General features: G+C 33.0%; 1 protein-coding gene across 5 annotated transcripts in view; it reads right to left on the bottom strand.

Annotated features, from left to right (window-relative positions):
* Positions 1-25,423, bottom strand: part of ARB2A (ARB2 cotranscriptional regulator A) — a 418,904-nt gene that overhangs the window by 219,741 nt on the left and 173,740 nt on the right. For all 5 annotated transcript variants that reach the window (XM_054578602.1, XM_054578600.1, XM_054578603.1 and 2 more), the window contains one exon: positions 16,664-16,882. In XM_054578602.1, coding sequence (XP_054434577.1) covers positions 16,664-16,882 — 219 coding nt within the window. The remainder of the gene's footprint in view (positions 1-16,663; positions 16,883-25,423) is intronic.

Raw genomic sequence — 25,423 nt, forward strand, 5'->3', positions numbered from 1 at the left:
AAAACCACAGTGAGAGATCATATAATAATCTCCAGATGGACAAAAATTTTAAAGTCAGCTAACACAGAGATCTGTGAATGATGTGAAGCAAGAGGAATGGGCATATGGCTGAGCAGAATAAGTCATATACAGCAACTACTTTCAGGAATAATTTGTTATTAACCAGTGAAGTTTTAACCTAGTAATTCTACTCCTTAGTATAGAATATAGAGGTATTCCTACAGATGAGCACCAGGAAGCACATAAGGATGTTCTTTAGAAGCTTAGCCTGTTAATAGCAACTTGAAAACACACCACCAATGTGCATCAGTAGTAAAGTGGATAAGTATATATACTACACAGAAGTAAAAAATGAATTATTGCCAAATATATAAATAGATGTTGTACCAATAAAGCAAAATCCAGAAAGCAAATAAATATGGTAGAAACAAAAGAGAGACAAAACCAAACAATATATTATTTACAAAAATGTACAGTTAGTAAACCACACAATGAAAAACAAAGGGACATTAACACATGATTCATATTTCTGGGGGTAAAGACAAGGATGTGAATGAGGAGGTGCACATAGGTTTTCTGAAATATTAATAAAAGTCTAAGTTGCATAGGTATGTTAGTGCTCATCTTATTATTTTTAAACCTCACATATTTGTTGTATATTGAATAATAAACATTTAAAATAGTTAAATGTTAATAAAACTGTAAAAAGACTAGATAAAAAATATAGGTGAAGATTGAGTACAGGGCCAGGTATGTCTGATATTGGGACGAGGAATGAGATGTACCTGATACTATGTTAACTATTCATTTTCTTCACTATATGTGAAGGATTAGAGAAGGATTTTATAATATTTATATTAAAATGAACACAATAAACAACTGAACTCCAGCTGTAATTCAAGATATATAATAAGCAACTAAACAAATATCACTGTACCACTTTTGAAAATCAACATATTCTTTAGGTATTATTTTGTATAAATCAGTAATTTTATTTCTGTGCCTTTGCTTACACAATTTCTTCTGTTTCCTTCTTTTCCGCTATACTTCCTTTTCTGAACTTCTACTGTCCTCTTTTAGTTCTGATAACTTAAAATATATTTCAGGTATCACTTCATCCAGGAAACTTTCCCTAGGTCTTCCACTCTCACCCCATGATCTGTGATCCCCACCTAAATACTGTCTGGAATCTAGTGCATCTCTCTGTGACTGCATTCTTAAGGTGAGGGGCATGTTTTGCTGATTCTCATATCCCAAGTGCCTAGTATAGTGTTGTTTAATAAATACTTGATGAAATGTTTAAGAACTTATTGGCTGAGGTACTTTTATTTTTTTTAACTTCTTTAAAGCATTACTTGGCTAGCAAGCTAACAATGGAACCATAAATTTATCAAGCACAGTTGGTTGAGTTTGATGTTGATTGTTTTTGGCAATGAAATATAAGTTACACCAATCTGCTCCAAGGCCACTATTTACTGCTGATGCTGTTTTTAGTCACATAGTTGATGTCAGCCTCTTCTGACTCTATTCCCATATTCCCAATCAAATCAAGCCACATTTAAGTCTATTTAATCTACTAATGTACACAAGGTAACACAGAACAAAAGAAACTACTCAAACTACTAGATTTATAATATAGTTATAAAATTGCTCTCATTCAGGAGGATGTACTTTTGATCACATATATTCTATATATACATAATAGAGAACTTGGAACTAGTGTATATTAGAACATTTAAATAAAGACAGGCTAAGCAATTAAAACCATGCTGATATTCTTAATGTTGAAATTAAATGTTGTAATTTATCACTTCTCTAATTTAAACATTTATAATATAGTGAGTTATATTCAATGGTATTTATGCCAGAACATATTTACAAATGGAAATCCATTCATAAGCTTCAAGTGTTGGAGCAACGATCTGTACATTTCATGTTAATAAGTACTTAAGTCATATCAGGTTTCAGTGGCAATGGTTCAGTCTGATGACTGAAATATCAAGAGTAACAGTATTTTCACATTACAATAATGCCAACAATAAATTTCCCTGAAAATCTTAAGCAGCTTGACTTAGTATGGGCAATGCACTGCAATTTGAACTTACTTCCGTAAGTACAAAGCAAACCAGACACTCTAGTGCAAAGCAAATGATAATTCTATCACAGACAACCTTGTTGAACAGACTTTTATTTAAGCGCTGAGAAAACCAAATGCAAAAAAACAAATCTAGAGTGCTAAGATCACAGACAAAAATGAACTCAAAATGAAGTAAGAACTTGAATATAAGACCGAAGACAATAAAATACATAGAAAAAAATGCAGGTACAAAAATGGACCTTGATCTCAGAGGGCTTTTTGTGAACTTGACTGCAAAGCAAGAGGTAAAAAGCTTTTCCAAAGCAAAAGAAATCATCAACAAAATGAAAAGGCAACCAAAGAAATGGAAGAAGACATTTGCAACTGATACCCTTGATAAAGGGTTAATATCCAAAATACATATAAAGAACTCTTACAATGCAATAACAACAACAAACTAAACAAACTGATTTAAAAAATGGGCAGAGGACCTGAATAGACAATTCTCCAAGAAAGATATACAGAACACTAACAGATACATGAGAAGATGCGCAACATCACTAGTTACAAAGGAAATGTCAATCAAAACCACAACGAGATACTACCTCATGCCTATTTGAATGGCTATTATCAATAAAACAATAAATAACAAGTGTTTGTGGGAATGTAAATTGCTGCAGCAACTACAGAAGACAGTATGAAGATGTCTCAACCTCTGCTGGGTATCTGTCCAACAAATTTGAATACACTTACTTGTATATCTACCCTATGTTCATTGCAGCTTTATTCACAATAGCCAAAACCTGGAAACAAGAAAAATGTCCTTCCAGAAATAAGAGATGGATGATTGGTAAAGACACATATGCGCGCGCGCGCGCACACACACACACACTCTGGAATACTGCTCAGCCATAAAAAGATGAAATATTGACATTTGTAACAATATGGACAGATCCTGAGAATATATGACTAAGCAAAGTAAGTCAGATGGGAAAGAATGAAAACTGTGTGGTATGGTTTCATTCGTATGTGGGGCATAAAACAAAAAGCTACAAATTAATAAACAAAAAATATATACAAGAAAATAACATAGATAAAGACAACAGAATGGTGGTTACTAGAGGAGAATGGGGTTGTGGGAGAATGAAGTAGGTAAAGGGAGTCAAATACAAGGTGATTGAAGGAGACTAGACTTTGAGTAGGGAGCATAAAATAGTATGTTCACATGTTGTATTATAAGGTTGACTCCTGAGATTTATATAATGTTATTAATCAATGTTATCCCATTAAACTTAATAAAAATACTGAGGTTCTCAGGGCAATAATAAGTTGGATCTAATAAATAAAATGTATAAAGTAGTTCTTGACCTTTAAAATTCAATGTTGTCTATAATTAAACATTTAAGTACCTGATTTTTACTATTAGTGCTATATTAATAGTTGTGAAAGGACGCTTCAAGTTTTCACTGAAAAATAAGTTTTCCTTTCCATACTCCTATAATGCACACATGAACTGCTTCCAAATACTTAGCACAATCTGCCTGATATTAGAGTTGCTTATGACCATTTCAGCCTCCCCAAGAAATTATGAGCAAGCTCCTGGAGAACAAGGATGCTGGCTTTTCTATCTCTGTATCTCACAAAGGGCTAGGATGAGCATAACATTTTGGAAATAGTGCTCAACTGAACTGAAATGTGAAGACAGTCATTCAAGGCTGTGCCACTCAACAGGATACTTTTTTTTTTTTTTTTTTTTTTTTTACAATTTCAAGATACATTTGGTATCTTTATTTGTTATCCTGGCTAATCTCATGTGCTTTAAATAGAACTCAACTTTGTGTAGAACTATGTTTTATTCTCTTTCCATCTTTTATCTTTAATATCTAACACTTGGGACCTGGTACAAAATCAGTGAAGGTGTACTAACAGAATGCAACCTATAACAGATACTGTCCTTTTATCATACTAATAGTTATTTTGGGTATCTTGATAGTGCCACAGTTTTTTTTAAAGTAGAAGGCATGATGCAAACCATTAGGACACTTGGGGGCTAACATCTCTATTTAATATAATCATTCAGTCACTACTTCCTAGACTTAACATCTAGGTTTACCATCTACAGATCTCCCTCTTCTCAATAATATCACATCTGTACTGGAAGGAATTCCAACCTGCTCTCAATCTGCTTTGGCAAATAACAACTGACTACAATGATGTGTAATAAATAAATAAACACTTATTGAGGGGTCACTGCTTGCCAAACAGTAGGAAGGTGAACGTTGTACGATGTGTGGGAACAAATATGGGAAAATATGTAAGAAATAAAAATGGACCTCCATATCATCTTTACTTGGGTTAACCCATAAGGCCACACGGTTCCTATACTGCACAACTCAAGGGGGTTCCTGACAGGAATTATGTCCCTTTAGATTTGTGTAATGAAGCAGTCCTATTTGATACCATATTTCATTCATTACCACACCATCAGTTCTAAAAGGTACCACTGTTTTATGTACCATTAAGGAAAAAATGTCACCCAATAATCCATGAGATGCAATTAATTTTTAAGATGCATCCCCAATTCAGAGATGTTAAAATGTGACAAAAGGTTTTAATATCAATGAAAAAGATGATAATCTGAATAATCTTCAACTGACTGAGCTATATACACACAAATAATAGCCTTTCTCTGATGGCGTTATTGGACTCGCATATGCAGGCTGCACAAGAATTCTGAGGGAAATTTTTCACTCCCCTGTGTGAAATTGAAACAAAGAACATTAGGAGTGAATGAAGTATAGTTAACATCATAATTCACATAAAATGCACCAAGATTTTCAAATGTATATTCTTCCTCTTAGATCTTAAAATAGATTATGTTAGGAATATTGTTTCAACTAACTTTTAGGTTTAAATCTAAATTACTTAATGGCCACTTACCCCTTTCCCTGTCTATACACACATTCATACACATACACAGGCACACACAAACATATACTCTTTCTTCTCCTTCAATCCTCCTCAGCCCCACCCACTACTGAGACAAAGGCCAAAGAAGCCACTGTGAATATGAGTGAAGGAAAAAATCCCGGTTCTAATATGAAAAATTTCAGTAACCAGAATGGTAAGCAGAAAAACTTAGCTCCCAGTACCAGCTTTGTCACTAATCATAGTGCGATCCTGAGCACATTATGTAGTTTCTCTTAATCTCAGTTTCCTCACCTACATCTAGAAATAAACTAGTTGAACTTGGTATGTCTCTAAAAATTTCACCTAATTAGCTTTTGTTGGGAACCATCCCGCCTGGTTTCAGGTACTGTAGCCTCGCCGACAGGCGAGAGGGCCTCGAGGCTGGAGATAATCAAGGAGGCCTTGGGAAAAAAACACCACTGAGGAGACAAAACCTGTGCCCCTGGCAGAGGCACAACCCCTGCCTCCCTCACATCACCCTGCTTGGCCCTGTGATGATTGGTTAGTCAAAGACAGGAAAGATCTCTCATGAGGAGGCACAACTTAAGCCAGACATGGCCAGTATGGGCAGCAGACAAGGACCTGGGGGACACAGAGAAAGAGCAAAAAGGCCCGCACCCCTCAGCTTGGCTTAGACATGGCTAGGGTCCCTATTCTATCTGAAAGATGTCTCCTTATCTCTTGGTGTCTGCCCCACCCGCCTGGCTCAGGCTTGAAAAAATACAAGCAGGAAACAATACAAGCAGGAAACAATAGGGCAAGTACAGCCCTAAACTGGATAGGGCAGTTCCCCAGGAAAGGGGGGAGAATCAGGCCTAGAAGTAAGTTCCTTGAAGCATGCTTTGTTCTTCCCTCAAAAGCTATGATAACTGGCTCAAACTGGGAAGAAGATTTACATTATTCATAGACTCTGGCCTAAGGAAAATCTCTTGTGTTCCTCCAGTTGTTTACTGTGATCTCTGTTTGCTTTCTGTAAAGATAGCCTTTTGACATTGATTGACAAGCTTTGTTGTATACCCCTCTGTATATGGTTCTCAATAAAAGCCTTTAGATATGGGGACTCGTGGTCTTCTCCACTAGAAGGAAGAGCCATGTCCTCTCTCCTGGCAAAGAGAGAAGTGTTTGTGATGACTCATGTTTATTCTCCACAACCGTGACAACCCCAGGACGGTCTCTGCGGGATTCAGAGTCCCTGCTCCTTCCTCAGCTGGCCCTGGACAGTAACCCTCAGATCCAGGAGCTCCATGCTCTATGGCAGCACTGCCCACAAGAAGCTTTTGGCACCTTATTCTGGTAGAATTTTTCTCCTGTAAGTAATATTCTTCCTAAATGTACTCATTATATAAAACAGTAAACAACTACTGTTTTGTTTGGATGAATAAATTGTATAAACTACTTTTAAATGAAAAATTATGCCTCACTGCCAAAAATTTGATGTAACAACACTGAATAAAACCTGAGTTCCTCTTCTCAATAATATGACTAAAGCAGATTTCAGTTTTGATAGATTTACTTAATTTAGCAGTGTAAACAACTAGTTTTAATGTTAAAATTTATCAGTTGGTTAAAAGTGCTTTTTTAAAAATTGTTAATCCATTACATAGCTCTGGAAATTATTGGTATTATCACTGCTCTAGTAGAAATATGAAACTTTAGTCCCGAATATTTTAAAAATTTCCTAAAGGAAGAAGAGTGACTGTTAGAAATGTCAGATTATTTTAGAATTATTAAATATAATACTATAATGAATAATAGAAGCCTATCATCTTTCTCCTTATTACCTCCTGGGAAAGAAATTTTGGATACTAAAGCAGACATTTGATAAGCTACATTAAAGCATTTAGGAAAACAAATTCAGGTATAAGAACCATTTTTAGGACAAACAGGAATTAGAGAGAAGTTCTGCTGGATGAACATTAATATTAATATTCAAAGCTAATTTTATCTTTGTTTTCATGAGTTCCCTAAATGAGCCACTAATTACAATTTACAATCTATTGTTTCTCAAGGAAAAAAAAAATCAAAGTTTTCTTCTAGTATTTAATAAAAATAACATTAAGAATAAAATTAGTATTATATAAATATGAGATGAATTTGATACATAGGGTGTTTTAAGCATTAGGTTCATGCTAAACAAGTAAATCTAAACATATAATTTCATAATGTTTGCAAACACATATATACAATTCAAATTGAAGTGAGATGAATATACAATGGAAATATTCAAATCACTCTATAAACATGTTTTTAATATATGTATCACACATGGGAGGTGTATACAAAAAGCCACAGTGGACATATGTGAACACTGGGCTGGCCAAAACACCGAAACGGAATGGGGGGGCAACATGCTGAGAACATGCCTAAACGTACTTAAAAACAAGCTGAAATCAAAGTAGTGATTTTAAAAAAAGACATTATGTAATAATGTCTAGTGTTTAGTTATTAAACACTAGACAGAAACAGATATAGGAATTCAGCTGTCTCCTATTAAAACAGACATTAAAGATATCTTTTAAAAGCCATATTTTTAACTACATGCTTGTTTTAGAAAATATAGTTATTTCTCATAAAATGTTATTTGTTACTATATAATCATTTATTTTAAAAGTATTTAAAACTTTTGTTTTTTTTTTCATAAAAATCAGTAGCTGTACTCCCTATTGATAAAAACTGTTCAGTTACATTAATAATGTTTAAGCATCTACAACAGCAATCAAGGGTCAACTACAACAGAAGGATGTACAGAGCCCACGTGCAGAAGGTACACCGGGCGTGCCCAGCCTGGGTATTGAGGGGATGCTGTGCTACCAGACCCTACTGGAACCCTACTATCTAGAGCCACTCTATGAAGCCTGGGAGACATAGCCACTCTAGCTAATACACAGAAACAAACCCAGGGAGTCTGCTAAAATGAGGAGAAAAAGAAATATATCCCTAATGAAGGAAGAGAACAAAAGCCAAATTGGGACAAGCAATCCACTCATGCAGAGTTTGAAACACTAGTTACCAGGATGCTCAATGAACGTAGGGAAAGGGTAGATGAACTTAGAACTTCAAAAAAAGAGATTGGAAATATCAAAATGCAACCTTAAAACATAAAAAAAAAAAAGCAGTCAGAAACGAAGAATACATAAACTAAAATAAAGACTATATTACAGGAATCAACAATGGAGTAGATGAAGCAGAGGATCAAATAAGAAATTTGGAAGAAAAGGAAGCAGAAAATACCCAATCAGAACAGTAAAAAGCCAAAAAATAAGTCTAGTATAAGTAGCCTCTGGGACAACTTCAAGTGCACCAGCATTTGACTCTTGCGGGTGCCAGAAGAGAGAGAGCAAGGAATTGAAAACCTATGTAAAAAAAAAGACAGGCAGAAAACTTCCCTAACCTATTGTAGGAAATAGACATACAAGTCCAGGAAGCACAGAGAGCCCTAAACAGGATGAACCCAAATAGGCTGACACCAAGACACATTATAATTACACTGCCAAAGACTAAAGATAAAGAGAGGTCCTTAAAAGCAGCAAGAAAAAAGCAGTGAATTACCTATAAGGGAGCTCCCATAAGACTGTCGGCTGTTTTCTCAGCAGAAATTCTGCAGGCCAGAAGGGGCTGGCAAAAAATATTTAGAGTGATGAAAAGCAAGAATTACAACCAAGATTACTATATGAAGCAAAACTATCATTTAGAATGAAAGGACATATAAAGAGCTTCCCAGACAAGAAAAAGCAAAAGGACCTAGCTGGTGTGGCTCACTGGATTGAGTGCCAGCTTGTGAACCAAAGGTTCGCCAGGTCAATTCCCAGTCAAGGACACATGCCTGGGTTGTGGGCCAGGTCCCCAGAAGGGGGCACATGAGAGGCAACCGCACAGCGATGTTTCTCTCTCTCTCTTTCCCCCTCCCTTCCCCTCTCTAAGAAAATAAACAAACAAATAAATCTTAAAAAGAAAAAGCTAAAGGTGTTCATCACTACTGAACCAGTACTACATAATATGTTAAAGGGTCTTTTTTGAGAAGGAAAACAAGATAAAACATATGAATAGTAAAATGGCAATAAATACATATCTATCAACAAATGAATCTAAGAAACAAACAAATAAGCAGAACAGAAACCGACTTACAGATACAGGGAACATTTTGATGATTGCCAGGTGTGAGGGGCGTTGAGGGGGCACTGGGTAAAAAACATGAAGGGATTACAGTCAACTGTAACTGGAAAAAAAAAAAATTTAAATAAAAAAAAAATGTAAGCATGTAAAAGGATCCTGAGACCTAAAGGTTTCAGAAGCATCGATTATAAAACATTTGGGAAAGAACTTACTCAGCCGTAAGTCTCCCCATATTTCCCAAGGAAAAGGGTGTATGGAAAGACAAGAAAGGCAAGGGGACATACTGAAAGGTTGCTTTCACAGATGTTAATTTACCTCATTTATTCCTTACAACAGCCTAATAGCTATGATTATCACTATTTTACAGATGAAGAAACTTAAACTCAGAGAAGAGTGGTGACTTGCCCAAAGTTACAGTTTATAAATAACAGAATTAAGATTATGGCATGCATCTCTTTGATTCTGAAATTATTATTCTTTCCACTACATCATATTTATTCCACCAAAACTGGCCAATGGCCAATCAACACCAGTAAATGTAGAGATTTGATTTTTATTGTAATTTCTGTTCTAAGTCTAAGTATCTAATTATTTAACTGATTTCTAGTTCTTCATTTTTGGCTTGTTTTCACCAAATGCAAAGAACGCTTACTACATTTAATAATGGCTGTTAATTTGGATTTATAGAACAATGAACCAATTTTCTGAGTGTCAGCACACTTCATTCATACTATGCATAATATCACAGTTCTTTCAGTGTCATGGCAGTCAATATCAGAGGGTGGACTTACTAGCGAAAGGTCTCTTTTGCTTTTTAGATTTATATAAACAAGCATTTAAGTATTCATTCATCAAATATTAATAAAAGTATTAGGGTTTGGTAGCACAACATATGAAAATAGACAGATTGATTTCAGATGACTTAAAATAGAATTATAATCCTTTAAAATAAATGCTTTAAAATAAAAAAAAATTTGTGACCTCAGGCTTTAGTGATCTTTTAATAATTATATTTTAATATTATTTTATTCAGCTGTTCGAAAATGCAAGTAGGACTAATAGTGATCTTTTTTTAGGGGCTCCCTCTTCTCAGGTGGGAACCACTGAGAAGGTTCAGGTTGAGTAGCATCCCCAGTGTCTGTCCCCATCCTTCGCTCTCTCTCACAGAAGGCGAGTGACTTACCTGATCAGCACATTTGGTAGAAGAAACTGAGCATTCCTGACTCAGTCCTTCTGGGCCATCTTTCAAATCTACTTGCAGGAAGAGTGTGTCTCAGCTTGCTTTATATCATGTGAAAAGCAAAGGGATTGGGGAATTGAGAAAACTGTGTTTTAGGGGAAAATACATTAAGAAGTATAAATGTATCCACATATCTAAGCCTTATTTTCCAGTTGAAACATATCAATTAGGAAAGGTGATGTTTTTGCCTCTTTGGCTGATTCTTTATTCCATTTTTTCCCCCTCCTTTGTCTGATTCTTACATGATATTGCTCATTGGATTTCAAACTCATGAGGGTAAGACGGAAATACTATTTTTGGTAGAACGTACCAAAGGTAAAAGCGTGGGGTACCTTGAGAACTGAATTCTTTCTCAATTAATTCTGAACTTGAATAAAGAAAGGATGGTTATTTATTGGCTCTGAAGACCAAGACTTTGTGCCAGATACTATGCTCAGTTTACATATATTATTATCATTCCCTTTTTCAAAGAAAACACTGAGGTGCTGAGAAATTAACTTGCTTGAAGTTATACTGTATTAAGTAGAATAGCTGCTATTCAATCTCAGATCTGTAAGACTCTTCTGCACCTTTAGTCTCACCTCCGTACTATCTCTTTACAATAGATATGATTCTGAAAGTTATTCAGACACTAAAAACAGGAAATAAAAATAGTTATCATGATCTGCCTTCAGTGACTACAGGTTTTAAGTTCATCTGGAAAAAATGTAAAGGCTTTGGAATATAGAAATATTTAAAATAATAAATTATTGTATTGCTTATTAAGTTATATTATGATAAGCTAGCCTGTTCTTTTTTCTTTCCAGTTATATTTGAAAAGATTTTGAGCTAAGGATAAAAAGTGGAAGAAAAAAAGGTGTAGTTTAATTGGGGTATTCAGTTTCTGAGGAAAGTGAAATCCAATCTGAACAGCAGCAGCCCCTTGTGGTCTAAGGGGAAAAAATAGTGTTATTTATAATTATAGGGGTGGAAATATGTTTTTAAAAAGAATATATGTACATATTTAGCCATTTGACTCAGTTCTCAACCCGACACATTAAAAAACAGATGCTTTAAAAAATGATCTGTTGGCAAGATGCTTGTTAAAATTTTATCTGTTGAAATATTAAAATTCATTATGAATTAATTAACACATTATATAAAAATAAAATGTTTTTGTTTCATCATTTTACAAAGTACTATAACCAGTGGTGATTAACACTGGAAATTTTGTGTATCTTGATATGTGTTGCTCAAAAAACCTAAATTTATAGGATTACCACTAAATTGATGACATTTTCTGTCTTCACTCTTGAATTCAGTTGGCAGATGTTTTCAAGAACAAAAAATTCCATCTTATTACACAACATATTAAGCAAGTTCTCCTGCCAGGCATGTCTGACATGATGTTTATTGCCTACACCAAATCAATCCCCTTAATAAACCATTATATATGCCAGAAAGTACATTATTTCCTATTTAAGGAAAGTTGCCACATAAAACAGTAGGTACTTTGATCTCTGAAGCTCTGCTCCTAATGCATTAGAAATGTGCTAACTAATCCAATAGTTAGTCATATCTATTTATAATCACTTAGTAAGTAAAATAGAATTATGCTTTGCTAATCTTAAAGTTTTAGACCTGGATTCTTCTTTATTTCTCCCTGTGCCTACTAGATAGTTGTAAAAATTTGAAAGGAGATTTTGATTACTTACTAGATTCCAGAGAAAAAGAAAATTCAAATACTTGTATATACTAGGAAAATAAAATGGTTCCAGAAATTAAACCACCATAGATTGTAATATAAATAAATTGAATTTGCTTGCTAAAACGCTAGATACAAATGACTCCAGTGGCAATAGCACAGAAGAGAAGAGATACAGAGCAGAAGACAGGATATTTATCAGCCTTCACCAATATTTTGGGCATAACCCAAGTCAGAACATCAAAAATATTTTTTTAAAGAAAGCTTCAGTTTATCAAAATCGGCTGTTTTGAACAACTGCAAAAATTCAATGAATGCTGAAAAAAATCAGTCAGAAAACTAGACACCACGTATCTTGCATGTTAAGGAATAAGATTTTTGTGATGGATGTCAACAAGTAATCAATCCATAAATATTTGAGTATCTTCAATGTGTAATGCTAGGCTCTGCCAAGATTCCTATCCTGTAAATGTCTCCTCCACATTTAAATTTTTCCTGGTGTGGCCATATAATTTCCATCCTCTCCCCACCCCTCCCTGCCACTTTTCTACCATTTTTAAAAAGTGTTCTGGGCCTAATCATCCTTCTTCTTTACTTTCTAACACCACAGCCCACAACTAAGTCTCTTAGAGAAGAGATATTCGAGCAGTTCAAATCAACATTTCATAGCTTAGCCTCAAATCACATTTGCCTATATTCCACCTATGTAAAATATAAAGAACTACAAAGTTCTTTTCATTGATCTTCTGCCTTGAAGTTCAATGCCTTGAAGTTGCAGTGCTTGACTTTTTATAGTCCAGTTTGATCAGAATAACCCTCATTCCTATGCTGCAGGTCACATTATCCATGTATCTTTAGCAAAAGGCCCCATCTTTTTACTTTGGTCTCCTCCTAGGGGATTGGATTCTAAGTGTATAGGTTTAGTTAGTATCAGCCCCCCACTTCTTCATAGGATGCTCTGCATTATTGTAAAAACCGGCTCATATCTGCTGATTAGTAAGGACTGACACGCCATCCCAAAATCTATAAAGCAGGTTCCAAGATCTATAGTATTGTGGGGAGATCTTGTGGCAAGGCATGAAAGATATTATGAAACAAAAACACAAGTAGTGCTTCAAGATAGCACATGATAAATTCCATGTATATTAACTAATCATAATAACATCCAGGAATCATAGTAAGGAGAGGTCACTGATTATGGTGAGAGGAAAATGTGGGATATCAGCTGGGTATTATAACACAGATAGAATTTGGATTAAGGAAATGAATGGGAAGCAAAGTTCCAGATCCCATAAAGCACAAAGTATACACAGGTGTAGAGCAAGTACAGCAGTATGGATGTATTCTTATCAGCAAGTGTGTAAAACAGAAATAGCAGTAGGTCAGCCTTAAATATTTCCATTTTCATCCATAATTTTAGCACCAAGATGATATAGCTAGAAAGGAAAACAGAATATCTGACTTTTATAAATTCAGATGAAAATGTATAGATCAATCAAAGTATCAAATACATCTTGACATACTTTTTATCATTAATTTTTGTAATGTATTCTCAGCCACTGAGTTGGGGAGGGGACCAACAATGAAAATCAAGTAGTGTAAATTATGAAGACTCTGTTCTAGGCCTTGGGGATGCAGCAGTTAGCAAAACACACTAGGTGCCTGCTCTCGTGTCACTTACATTAAGTTCTATATTACCTTGGAAAGATTACTAAGATTTGGCTCACAGTCTCCTCATCTGTAAAACTGTATCAAGATTACTGATTTTATTAAAAGAGAAAAAATATATTTTAATATACAGGGTCCGGCACAAATAATTCCTTTTATTACATAAAAATATTTTATTACAAAATCATAAGCATGTAATTCTGTAACATAATATCACACTCAAGCACACCATATGACATTGTAGGGGAAATGGTTCAAATTGCCATCCATCTTGTGCACGACATTCATGTACCTTACCAACCACACTCAATGGTGTTACTTCTGCCAGACCCTGTATAATACAATATATTATTTATTTATATATTATAAATATATATATTATATATTGTTATAGACATTTAATAATGTCAATTAAATGATAACTGGTTAAAATTTGTACAATAATTAGATATAGTTTACTATATTGTATCATTATTTTATGATAATTGGTTTAGTTTTAATATTTCAAATATGTATTTTGTTTTCAACCAGTTAGAACGAAGAAAGATGTGCAAGAATGTATGGTTTCAAGACTTAGTTCTACTGTTTATTAGTTTTGTGATTGTGGACAAAAATTGACCATCTGTGCAGCAGTTTCCTTAACTATAAAATAAGGATAAAATTATTTGATCCACCTACCTCATACAGTTGTTCCAAAGGATAACTGATAAATTTCAAACTGTAAATGTTTAAGAAGTATATAAATAAAACTTAATTTATCCCCACCACATTCATTGCTCTGTGTATGAAAATTACGAACCCTTGTTATTTGGAGATGTGTAGAGGGAAGGAGAGTAATAGAAGAATTCACTTCTCAAGTGGATCAAAATTACCTAAGAAATAATGCGGCATACACAAAATGAAGCATTCTTCTCTTTTCTTCTATAGATCATGTCTTACTATATAGAAGCATGTTTGAAGACTATCAGCTTAGCTCTGCTATTTTGCACAATTCTAGAAGATTTTAAGAGAAAGGAGTTTATCAAGAAAAATAATATTTCATAACTGAGAAAACCGGGTATAAGTTGTATTATCTACATGAATCCACTTTTGTTTTTTAGCCCTTTTGATGGGAAAAGAAAGAAAGAGGCAAAAAGACATGAGGAAAGAAGTAAAAACAGCAAGAGTGTGAAAGAGACAAAAGAATTAAAGACAATGACAAAGGGAAAGAGAGCAATTCTTACAAACGAAGAAACCTAAATTTTTTCCCCTCTGGTGTAAGAAAAAAAAAGATGTGAAAAAATAGAATAAAGAAAATGTACACATATAAGAAAACAAAAGAAAAAAATCAAAGTGATGGTGGCAAGATAAAGACAAAATAGAAGAGAAGAGATAAAACCTAATACACGACAGATGTCAGAAAGAGATGTTTAATCTGTACATATAACAGGTAAATAGAAGAAACTGTTTTAAATGAAATAAAGGAAAACAATATACGAAATTACTTTGTGTGCATTTCACATAGGCAAATGAATACTTTTAATGATTTATATATTTAAAAAACCTTACACAATTTGTATTTCAAATTTAGATATCAGAGAGAGTTTATTTTTTTTTGAAAACTCTGTCTTAAGATGGTGGTTGACAGACTGGATCATAGAATAGAAAACTGAGGACAACCAGTAGAGAAGAAGGTAACATAATGGCCCTGATGCAGTCACAGGAAAGAAAGGCAATAACATAACTACATTAGGACAAGCAAGCTACTTACTGGTTCCAAGTCTAATTGTTTTTGTTTATCAAATAATGTATTAATTAATAAGGTGCTTCTCAGAAATTTACATATTAAAATCTGCCAAACTTTTGCTTCACTCATTGTTTTGGGTATTCTTGGTCAAGAACACATATTTTGGGGTCTTGACTTGATATGTGTCTTTCACTACTGCTTACTTCTCCTCACTTACTCAACAGATTGATCTATAATCAAATGTCTTGAATATGTAGAGTACGATTCCCAAAAGTATAGAGATTGTGCCTTGAACTAGAAGTATATTAAAAAAAATAACTTTGAAGCCATGCATTTCTCCTCGAAGATGGTATAAAATATTTTATTAATGAACTTTTAAAGTAAATGTAAAAATAGCTCATGCTGAATAATCTCAAACTTTACTACTATCTTAAAGTATAATTTAAAAAATGTTAATTATCCATGTTTAAATGTTCTGAATTGCTCTTTTGAAGAACGTATCAATTTACTACTTTACATACCCTTTAGCATATTTGACATGCTTTACTATTAAATTATATTTCTAGTATCCATAATAAGAGCTTTGAAAACTGCATGAGTCTGTCTCATATATATAATACACAGTATATATCAAGCAGAATGTGTCAAAGTGCAAATAAAACTGTTTGTGCCCCCTGCAGAATCAGAACTCCTTGGGCAGCGCTGCTATAATGACTTCATGCTGCTAGCATTACAAAGTGCAGAGGTTCACTGGGTAAGAAAAGAGCAAAGGACAGAGTTCCCTCATTACACTAACCCTAAACTATTCTAGCTTAAATATTTAAGATATGAATTACTCTTCCTTACTTCCACTTGCCTTCAGAAGTTAAGCTGAGACACTGGATAGATGGTTGCTTGTAGGAAAGCAATGCATTATTACTATTACCACTAAAGATGAAGACATGTTTTGTAAGGGGCATTATTAACTGCTTTTGAGGCATACAAAGTATCAAACTGACACAGGAATAATGTCTTTGTAATTTTGAATAAAAACAGAGTATTTTCATTCAAGTAGTACCCATGGAAAATAAATGGTTAAAAAATGAAGAATTAACAGCTTCTTTAAAAAAATAAACAAAATAATCTCTATGAAATAAAATATAAAGAAAATAACAAAGGGAAATAATGATCTTACTTATTACTTACTCTGATATACAACTGCATCATTTCTTTTTCTCTTTGAGGGTTACGATACTTCTCATAGAAATCACGCCGCTTCTTTGTTTCTTTAGAGACTTTATCTTTTCTTTCCCGTTTTTCTGCTGGTTCATCTGAACTGTCAGAAGATGGCTGTACATGTGTCTTTGGCTTTTCTACTTCAATATAGTTTTCATTGGGATTCAGAACTATTACTCCATATCCTTCCTGTTATGAAAGAAAAGACGACATTATAGTTTAATCACAGGAACCATTTTAATTCAGAAAAAGTTCTTAAAATTCCGTAAGTTAAATAATATATTTACATGTCCTTTAAAATATTCCTTCATAAAAAATTAGTTTTAATTTTTCCAAGAAAAAGTAATTTAAAATTGCTTGCCTGTATTGTGTATATAAATAAGTGTAGATTATCTATAGGAACAAAAAGATGTAATTGTAACATAAAGATTATAAAACTTAAATTAAAAAAATTACTTCAGATCTTTCAGAACTCCTAAAATAACTGAAATAAATTATAAAAGTACTTTTCAAGCCACATTAATATTTATAATATATACTATGAGAAAATAACCTCTTTGAAATTAAGATTACAATTCCAAAAGCACTGTGAATTTTTCTTTCCTTTACAATTTGTGCTTTAATAAAAATTTTAAAATTTGTTCGAATGATAAAAAATAAATGTAATCTAACATTTACATATGTATATTTTATCATATGTGTATCATCAGAATTACATATGTATATTATCAGAAACATACACTGTCTACCTGTGCACCTAGGATTTTTTTCACCTCCCTTCTTTCAGAAGGCTACCCAATCATAAAACAAAATAAATTAATGTCTTAAAATAATGTATGGAAGCAACTCTTTAGCCCTGAAATTGCTTTCATTTTTTAACTACCATAAAAATTTCTCTTTATAAAGAACTATTACCAGGGAACAAGTTCCAAAGTTTAAAATACAGTTTACTGAGCTTTTAAATCCTTTTGAAAGTTTTTCTGTCTGATTTAATTCTAGCAAGGCAAACATTTCTACAGTTATAATTAAGAAAACCTTGGTATTTATATTGTTTTAACTAATGGAATATTCTAACTATGAGAAAATAAGAAAGGGTAAACAATTACCACTGACAAGCATGAATAACACAAAGTTTTGAACGTATCATGTATCTTGTCTTTTCTATTAAATTCTAATCTGTGGGTCTTCCAATTTGCCTTGTACAATCCTGTAAGGTCATACTTAAAACATGTATTATATTATGATAAAAACAGTAGAGCTACAAAAATTAAAGCTTTAATAAATCATCCTTACTAAAACAAAAAAAAAGTATATGTTTCCAAAACTGTTACTGTAGAATCTTCTACTTTGTTTGAAATTTAATTCTTTTTGGCAAACTAATCATAAGAAGATGATTTTAAAAAACCCAATAGCACTAATAATAGCATAGACTCAATTATCTTATTTTTAAATATGCTATATTGCTGCATGCACTTGGTTTTTTTAACAACTGATTTTACAAACTATATACAAACTTTACTGTGATTATTTCAACTCCTCCTCCCCCAAGGCACAATGAGATAATTTTATTGTCTAAAATCATGATATGGTTCAGAGATTTTGAAGATCATTGAAGTTCTGCTTTTAGTGATAGGGCTGTTAATTAAGATATAGTCGTCTTACATATATAAAAACTATATAATAATATGTACCAAACTGACTAACAAAATACCACATGATCTTCAATACATGTTCAAATAAAACTTTTAGAAAAAATATTTCTTTCATAAAATCCTTATAAAATACAAGACTTTAAATTTAAACGTTCTACAGCAAAGCACAGTGAAGATTTATTTTTTTTAAGTGTCTTAGCTGGTAGGTCAAAGTTTTACCAACAAAAGATATTTTATTTGGTCCTGCTTTATTCTAATCTGTATAGCTATTCAAAAGTCTTGTAATTCATTGTGATCACTGTCAGGTAGACAGATTGTCACTTGGTGATTTTCTACAGTTGGACACACTTGACTAGTTATTAAAATCACATTTAAAGGAAGTTCCTACCCCTCTTCCTTGTGCCTCTTACAACTTTTCACGCCCTTCTCAAATTTCAGCTATAACTTCTCCTCCCACCAAAAAAAGTAAGTTAAAAAACACTGTTGCACTCTGCTAAACAGGGTGAAATAGAGGCATTCAGTACACTGTCTCTGGTGTAAGGAACATAGTCAAAAAAGGTCACCATAGGCCAAAAAGAAAATTGCCTCCTTACTAGATTCTGTACTGTGAGTAAGTGGTCTCCTGTCATGTTTCCTCCCTGCCTTCACTGAGTGAACTGAACTTTCAACACACACACACACTCACATACCCTCTCTCAGTTACATATGAGTTAGAGTTGAAAATAGTGATACGCTACATTTTAATGATCATTTAAGAAATTTAGACACAAGATAACAAAGTGGGGCTTTAATAGGTTGATAAAACATTAGCATCACCTTTGCAAAATATATGATTTCAAAATAAAGGTTAAGTCTTCAGACAAAATTTATACTCACCAGAACTACAACTCTTACCCTAATTTGTAACTTAATCACTAGAAAGAATATTTTCATAATATCAGGTTTATAAGAGCAGAAATTTATACTTCAATTTTTGGAAATCATGGACTGGGAAATTATTGTGCCTATTTGATTTTAAATGGACTCTGCAATTTGATGTGTCCCATCTAAATAAGTATAAAAACAGACACACATAAATCATCAAAGAAGTAGTATTTATCTAAGTTATTGATTATGTAACTGAAAATTACATGACTCATTTGTCCAATTTTATAAAGACACAATGTCAATTTTTCACTGAGGCACCAACAGATGAAAAATGATTCCATTTTAAAATCACCACTGTATAAATCAATTAAAGAATTTTTATTATTTAGATTTCAACAATGAATGTTTCCCTTTAAACACCTGAATTATTTAGAAAATATTTTATCATTAAGATATTTCATACTGCCAGTTTAATTAAGGAAATAACAATCAAGAAATATTCAGGAACATTCTCTGCAGAAATGAGAGCTAATTTTAATAAATGTCTTTGTTGAAAATTCAATTACCATCCCATAAAAATCTTACATTTTTCAATTAAAATTTACCTGATAAATTAATTAATGCAATATTCACAAGACCATTCATAACCATTTTGTAATGAGTAGGAAAAAAAGCGAAGCAACAAAATAAAGTTAACTACTTATGTGCTTTAATTACAGATATGCAGTAAAACTTCATCTTCTCTTCCTTCGCCATCATACAAACACTGTCAAATTCCTTTATATAATAAAGCTATAAAGATTTTCACCATGTCAACATTAAATATGGAAACCAAGTAGTCAAATCAAATAGTCAAAGTACAGCAAAGCAGACAACATACCAGTTGTTAAATTTAACCATTTTAGGAAGAAGAATATTAATTTATAGCTTTAAAAAATCAGAATAAATACCATTCTTTCTAATCTTAGTAACTCAGTCAGTATTCACAGAAATAAGCGAAAGACCTTTAACAAAAGTACCCATAAACTTTTATAAAACTACCCTATAAAGTCGGGCATCATTACTGTTATCATAAAAGAAGTGTGCATTGTCACTCTAACAAGAAGGCCTCCATTACTATTACTTAGAACCTTAAACATGTTATACTGAAGTATTACTTTTATATGTAATTATTCCTTAAGCATGCTAAATTTCTGATAAGATTAAATGTTAGGTCATTTAAAATATACATGGAGACTTTAATGTGATAAAATAATCAAACTGATTATCTAATACTGTACAACTAAATAAATAAAATCTCTGGCATCTTTCATAATGATCTACCCAAATCAATTCCAATATCCAACATTTCAAGAGACAAAGCATACATTAAGTTGTTAATTAACTCATGTTTGATCGCACAGTCTAGTAGAAGACCAAGAAAGTAATAAAGAGGATAAATATTGGTAAAAGTAAGCTTTATCTCTTTAATTTAACTCATTGCATTTTTCTATCCTTTCGTAGCTATAACTGTAGCTTCATTTTCATATGGGTATTTTATCAGGTGCAAACCCTAGGGTCTTAATCAGAAACCCTCAAAATTTTATAGTTAGACATAGCATTTTATTCAGCACAAGTATTTGCTGTGATTTACACAGAATACACAGGCTGCAAGCCTTCTTTACTTTTAAGTCTATAGATGCACTTACTAATAAATAATAGTTCATTTATCATTCAATCGACAAATGGTAGCTGAGGTCAGAGAGGTCTAAAACAGACAGGTGATGCCAAACACAAAGAACCAAAGAGGAACTCTTGCTAAAGAAATTAAATCAGTTTAGAAACATACTTATCAAGAAGATCCTACAACTAGATATAATTTTTAAATGCCTGACCAAAAACAGACTGTACTTTTGACCCCAAAAAACCTTGCTAAAACCGAAGATTCATCCAAGTTAATTTACCTAATAATTACCAATTATAAAGAAAATGAAAAACAGGAGCAAATTCTACCTCTTTTCAAATCTCTTGTGGTTGGCTAAATAAAAAATCAGCTGAAAGTACTCAGCTCTGCATATTAACCTTCCAATACTGCAAGCCACATGTGACCAAAGGGGTCAGGAGCCAGAGTAGAATCCTTTGACCTAGGGAACTATCCGTTTTGGTTAGGCAAGGCTCTGCAAGAGATCATTTTACACAGATTTATCAATCATATTTTTTAGGTTCAGCATTATATCTACTTGGGTTGAAAGAAGATAGGTGCTCATCCTCAAGGGGAAATGAAACCCAAAGTGTTTTATCTATAAACTACATCTGCCAGTGGTTAGAATGGACAAACCACTGTCCATTCATCTTTTCTGAAAGATGTATGTTGTGTTTATTCTCATCTTTTTCATAAGAAGAGTATGTATATGTCACTGTAGCAACATCCTAGGTGCAACAGTGAGATGAGGTCATGACAACCAATCAGAAGACACTAGTGAAGCGTTAAAGTAAACATAGCTCTTGGAGCTGCAGCTCTGCTTGAAAAATGCCCCCTCCATTATTTCAGCAATTTTCTCAAGACGTGACCTGGGACTGAAACGCCTGAAATGTCACTTGACTTCATTTTGTGCTTCTTCCCAATATGCATTTAGGTACCAGCACCCTGCTAATGTCTCCTAAATTGTTTGTCACAACCATGTTTCAACCTGTAGCTCCCTAAATTATAATGTATATTCTGTGGTATAAAAATACCATAATATGGACCAACACAGACTATCCCAGTAAGTTTCCAACTTCAAATAGCTCATCAAGTTAGTAAGTAAAAGAAAACATGCCACAAAAAGTTTTCAGAGGACCACCTGTTGTCTATTATTTTTACATAGCACTTACTCATAAATCATAACACAGGGTAATTAATCAAACTGTCAAAGAGAAGGTCAAAGGTTATATGGTAGAGTCAGAAGGTCATGCATGGGCTGATAGAGGTCAGGGTCACACTGCATTCCTCATTATCAAGTTGGGATGAGAGACGGCCCAAGCAAACAAAAGTGAAAGCAGATGGAGAAGTGAGTGGATAAAAAAAAATAAAAAGGAAAGAAAGAAAAGAAAAGAAAGAAAAAGAAAAGAAAAGAAAATTTCACAAACAAAAAGAAAAGTGAAAGAAGACTGTCAGCTGCCTTCAAGTAGAGAATAGAGAAAAGAAATAAACTGAAATGTGCTCAAAGGAGCTCAAGAACATAAAGAAACTACAGTGTTATTAATTAAATAAGTTGAATATAACTTTTCTTGGCCATTTGATTAGTGCATACTAAGTAATATTAGAAAGTATGTTTGCTATTTTTATACCTTCCTTAGTTAGTGTGCTCAAGATAAATTAAGGTAAAGGAAAAGAGTTCCAAGGATAAAGTATGATTACCAAAACAAAACAAAAAAAAGAACAAAAACCCAAAACACCGCAAACTTATGAGGGCTTTTCCCCTTTAATATTGTTTCAGGGGTATAACATAGATGCAAAAGTTTTAAGCTACAGGATAGATAATTTTTGAGGATGATATAAGGATATACACAAACATAAATGCATCATAAAAGTCCTTTTGAATAACAAAACAGTTATAAAATATTCTATTATTACGCTGGCCTGAATTAGATGCAGAAAACTGTGCAAAATTAGCTGTCACCCTTTGCTCAAAATCTTTGTTAATCTCATTTTGAATGTTTGCAGCTTTATCAACACATGCATCAATGTCAGCTCCTTGGTTACTGAACTGCTGTAGTTGGAAGAAGATATAATTAAAATGTTTTGGCACAGAAAAGGTGAAATTGTATCTTTCCTTGTTCCCTTAGGAGTCTGTAAAACATGAAGGATATATTGACAAACACACACCCTTGTCTCCAGTTCTGACATCCCAGGTCATCCAAGTGCTATTTATTTTAGAGCATTCACTTTGCACTTTACCCACATTTTTACCTGCTCTGCTTCTTTTACTAGGTTTTAAAACACTATGTTGCTTAAATTTCACAAATTTCTTTTCTAATCATCAATATCATATTAAAGCATTCTGTAAACATAACAGCATTAAAAAGATATTTATCATTCATTATGTAGGACAAAAACAAGCTTTAATACACCATTATGAAATCTTTTATATTATTTGCTTCTTATTCTTATAAAAATATACAAACATACACCCACACATTTACACATTAAACTAAAAAGAAACAACAAGCTACAATTGTTGCCCAGTCAATGGCAGATCAAAAATCCTTAAATACATATAGGGGGCCCTATAGACACACCTCCTCTCTATTACATCGTCCCAAGTGAACTTGGATGGACAAATTCATCTTACGAACTTTACTGTTCTGCATGCTGGTTATACCTTTATGCTCAAGAGTGCTAAATAAAACTCCAATGTTCTCCTAACTTCTTATTAAAATCCATTATAAAATTGTGTGAATATCATAGCAATTGAACTATAGATGGTAGGAACATGGTTTTTCAAAATATTACTTTCACCCAGTTATCATATAACATACACTTAAATTTTGTTACTTTTAAAATGTGCTTAAGAACAATGGTATATAAAATATGCCACTTTTCTCTTTGCAAATTAAAATATTGTATTTAAAATACTCTTTTTTTCTTCAAGGATAGATCAGTGCTTTTCTTATAGTTCTCAAGTCCATAATGAATGACCCCAACTATTCACTGAGTCAATAATTCATTAAACACTGACTTCATACCACAAATATTTAATAAACAGCTACTATCTACCAAACACTCTGCTAGGTACAGTGCTATGCTTACAAAACACCTTTTATTTTAGATATTTCCATTCAGTAGAAAATTCTAAATTGGAGTTAAGTACAAATCCCTAAAAATGTCTATTTTATTCTTCAAGAGACAGAGGAACATAAAAAAGAAAAAAAAGAAGTACTATGGTAAAATTTTCCTAAAAGCATTCTAGCTAGACTTTCATGGATGACTAAATGGTAAGCCACGTTTATTGAAACTTACTCCATGAAAATGCAGATGTGCTGTTTGGGTGTGTGCGTGTGTATGTACAGTCGCATTGTATATATTCAGACATTGTAACAAGTAAAATCATTTCATACGCTATGGGGAAAAGCTTCTATACACATTTATCTCCTAACAGGTGCAACTGAGTACAGCTATGAATTTCCTTTCTCACAGTGACCTATGTCAGAAGATCTTCTCATACTTCTTCTGCTAAATAATTTAATTACTTATGAGTTATGGTTTCTTTGTAACCTTTTAAATGACTAACTTATTAAAATGCAAAAATATGCAAAACATGATGTCACCGGGTCAAACAGCTGTGTTGGTAAAATTATGGCTGTGAATGTCCCCAAGAACATGAAAATATTAATAATTTATACTGCTCATTAGATGGCAAAAACTCTTTTAAACAGATTTAGAGACAGATTAATTTTATAATCACAAAATGCTACACTACCTCATGGTAGCAAATCTTTCTACCATCTGTGACCCTTTGGTATACATAAAACATATAAAAATTCATAATGGCTTAAAGTTTTATTTTGCATCATAATATGCATCTCCAGGAAAAATGCCATAGGTACCTGAAATACAGAGGTAAAGGACTTTGTTTTAAAAAATACGACTATTTACCAACTTTAATCACAACTAAATTTTCCTTCAAATAGAATACAGTAATAGCAAATAAGTAATAGAATGAGACAGTCAACAAGTCTTACCTCTGCAAACCAATATGGTGAGATAAACTGTCTTAAAAATAAATGTCACACTATGACTTCAAACCCTTGTGTAGAAACGTCTTAGAGAATAACAAGAAATAATGAAATCATGTAAACAAAGTAGTATCATAGTTAAAGTTCAAACTCTTGCCTGTGCTTCACGGTATCAGGATGGTGCTGAAAGCAAAGGGCAGGTAAAAGATCTCCCCAACTACCAGTTGTTTTTAGACATCAAATGTTTTTACTTTAAAAACATATGCACTAATTGTCAAATCTGTGCTATTTAGCCAGGAAACTAGTTTCCTAATGATCATGTTTTTCTGTCTCTTAAGCAATTTAAACATCAAATACATTATTTACCACTATAAATTATAGAAATGTGTTCATCTAGTATCAGCCAGCAGCAACAGAATTCCTTTAATGTGCACTTAATAATGTTCTTTACATTAATAATCTATTATAGGCAAAAACTAGTGAATAAACAATCTTGACATGTGGTCTTTAAAAA

This window comes from Pteronotus mesoamericanus, unplaced genomic scaffold, assembly GCF_021234165.1.
Source record: "Pteronotus mesoamericanus isolate MK-2021 breed Mesoamerican mustached bat unplaced genomic scaffold, CSHL_Meso_final contig_50, whole genome shotgun sequence".
Taxonomy (NCBI): Eukaryota; Metazoa; Chordata; class Mammalia; order Chiroptera; family Mormoopidae; genus Pteronotus; species Pteronotus mesoamericanus.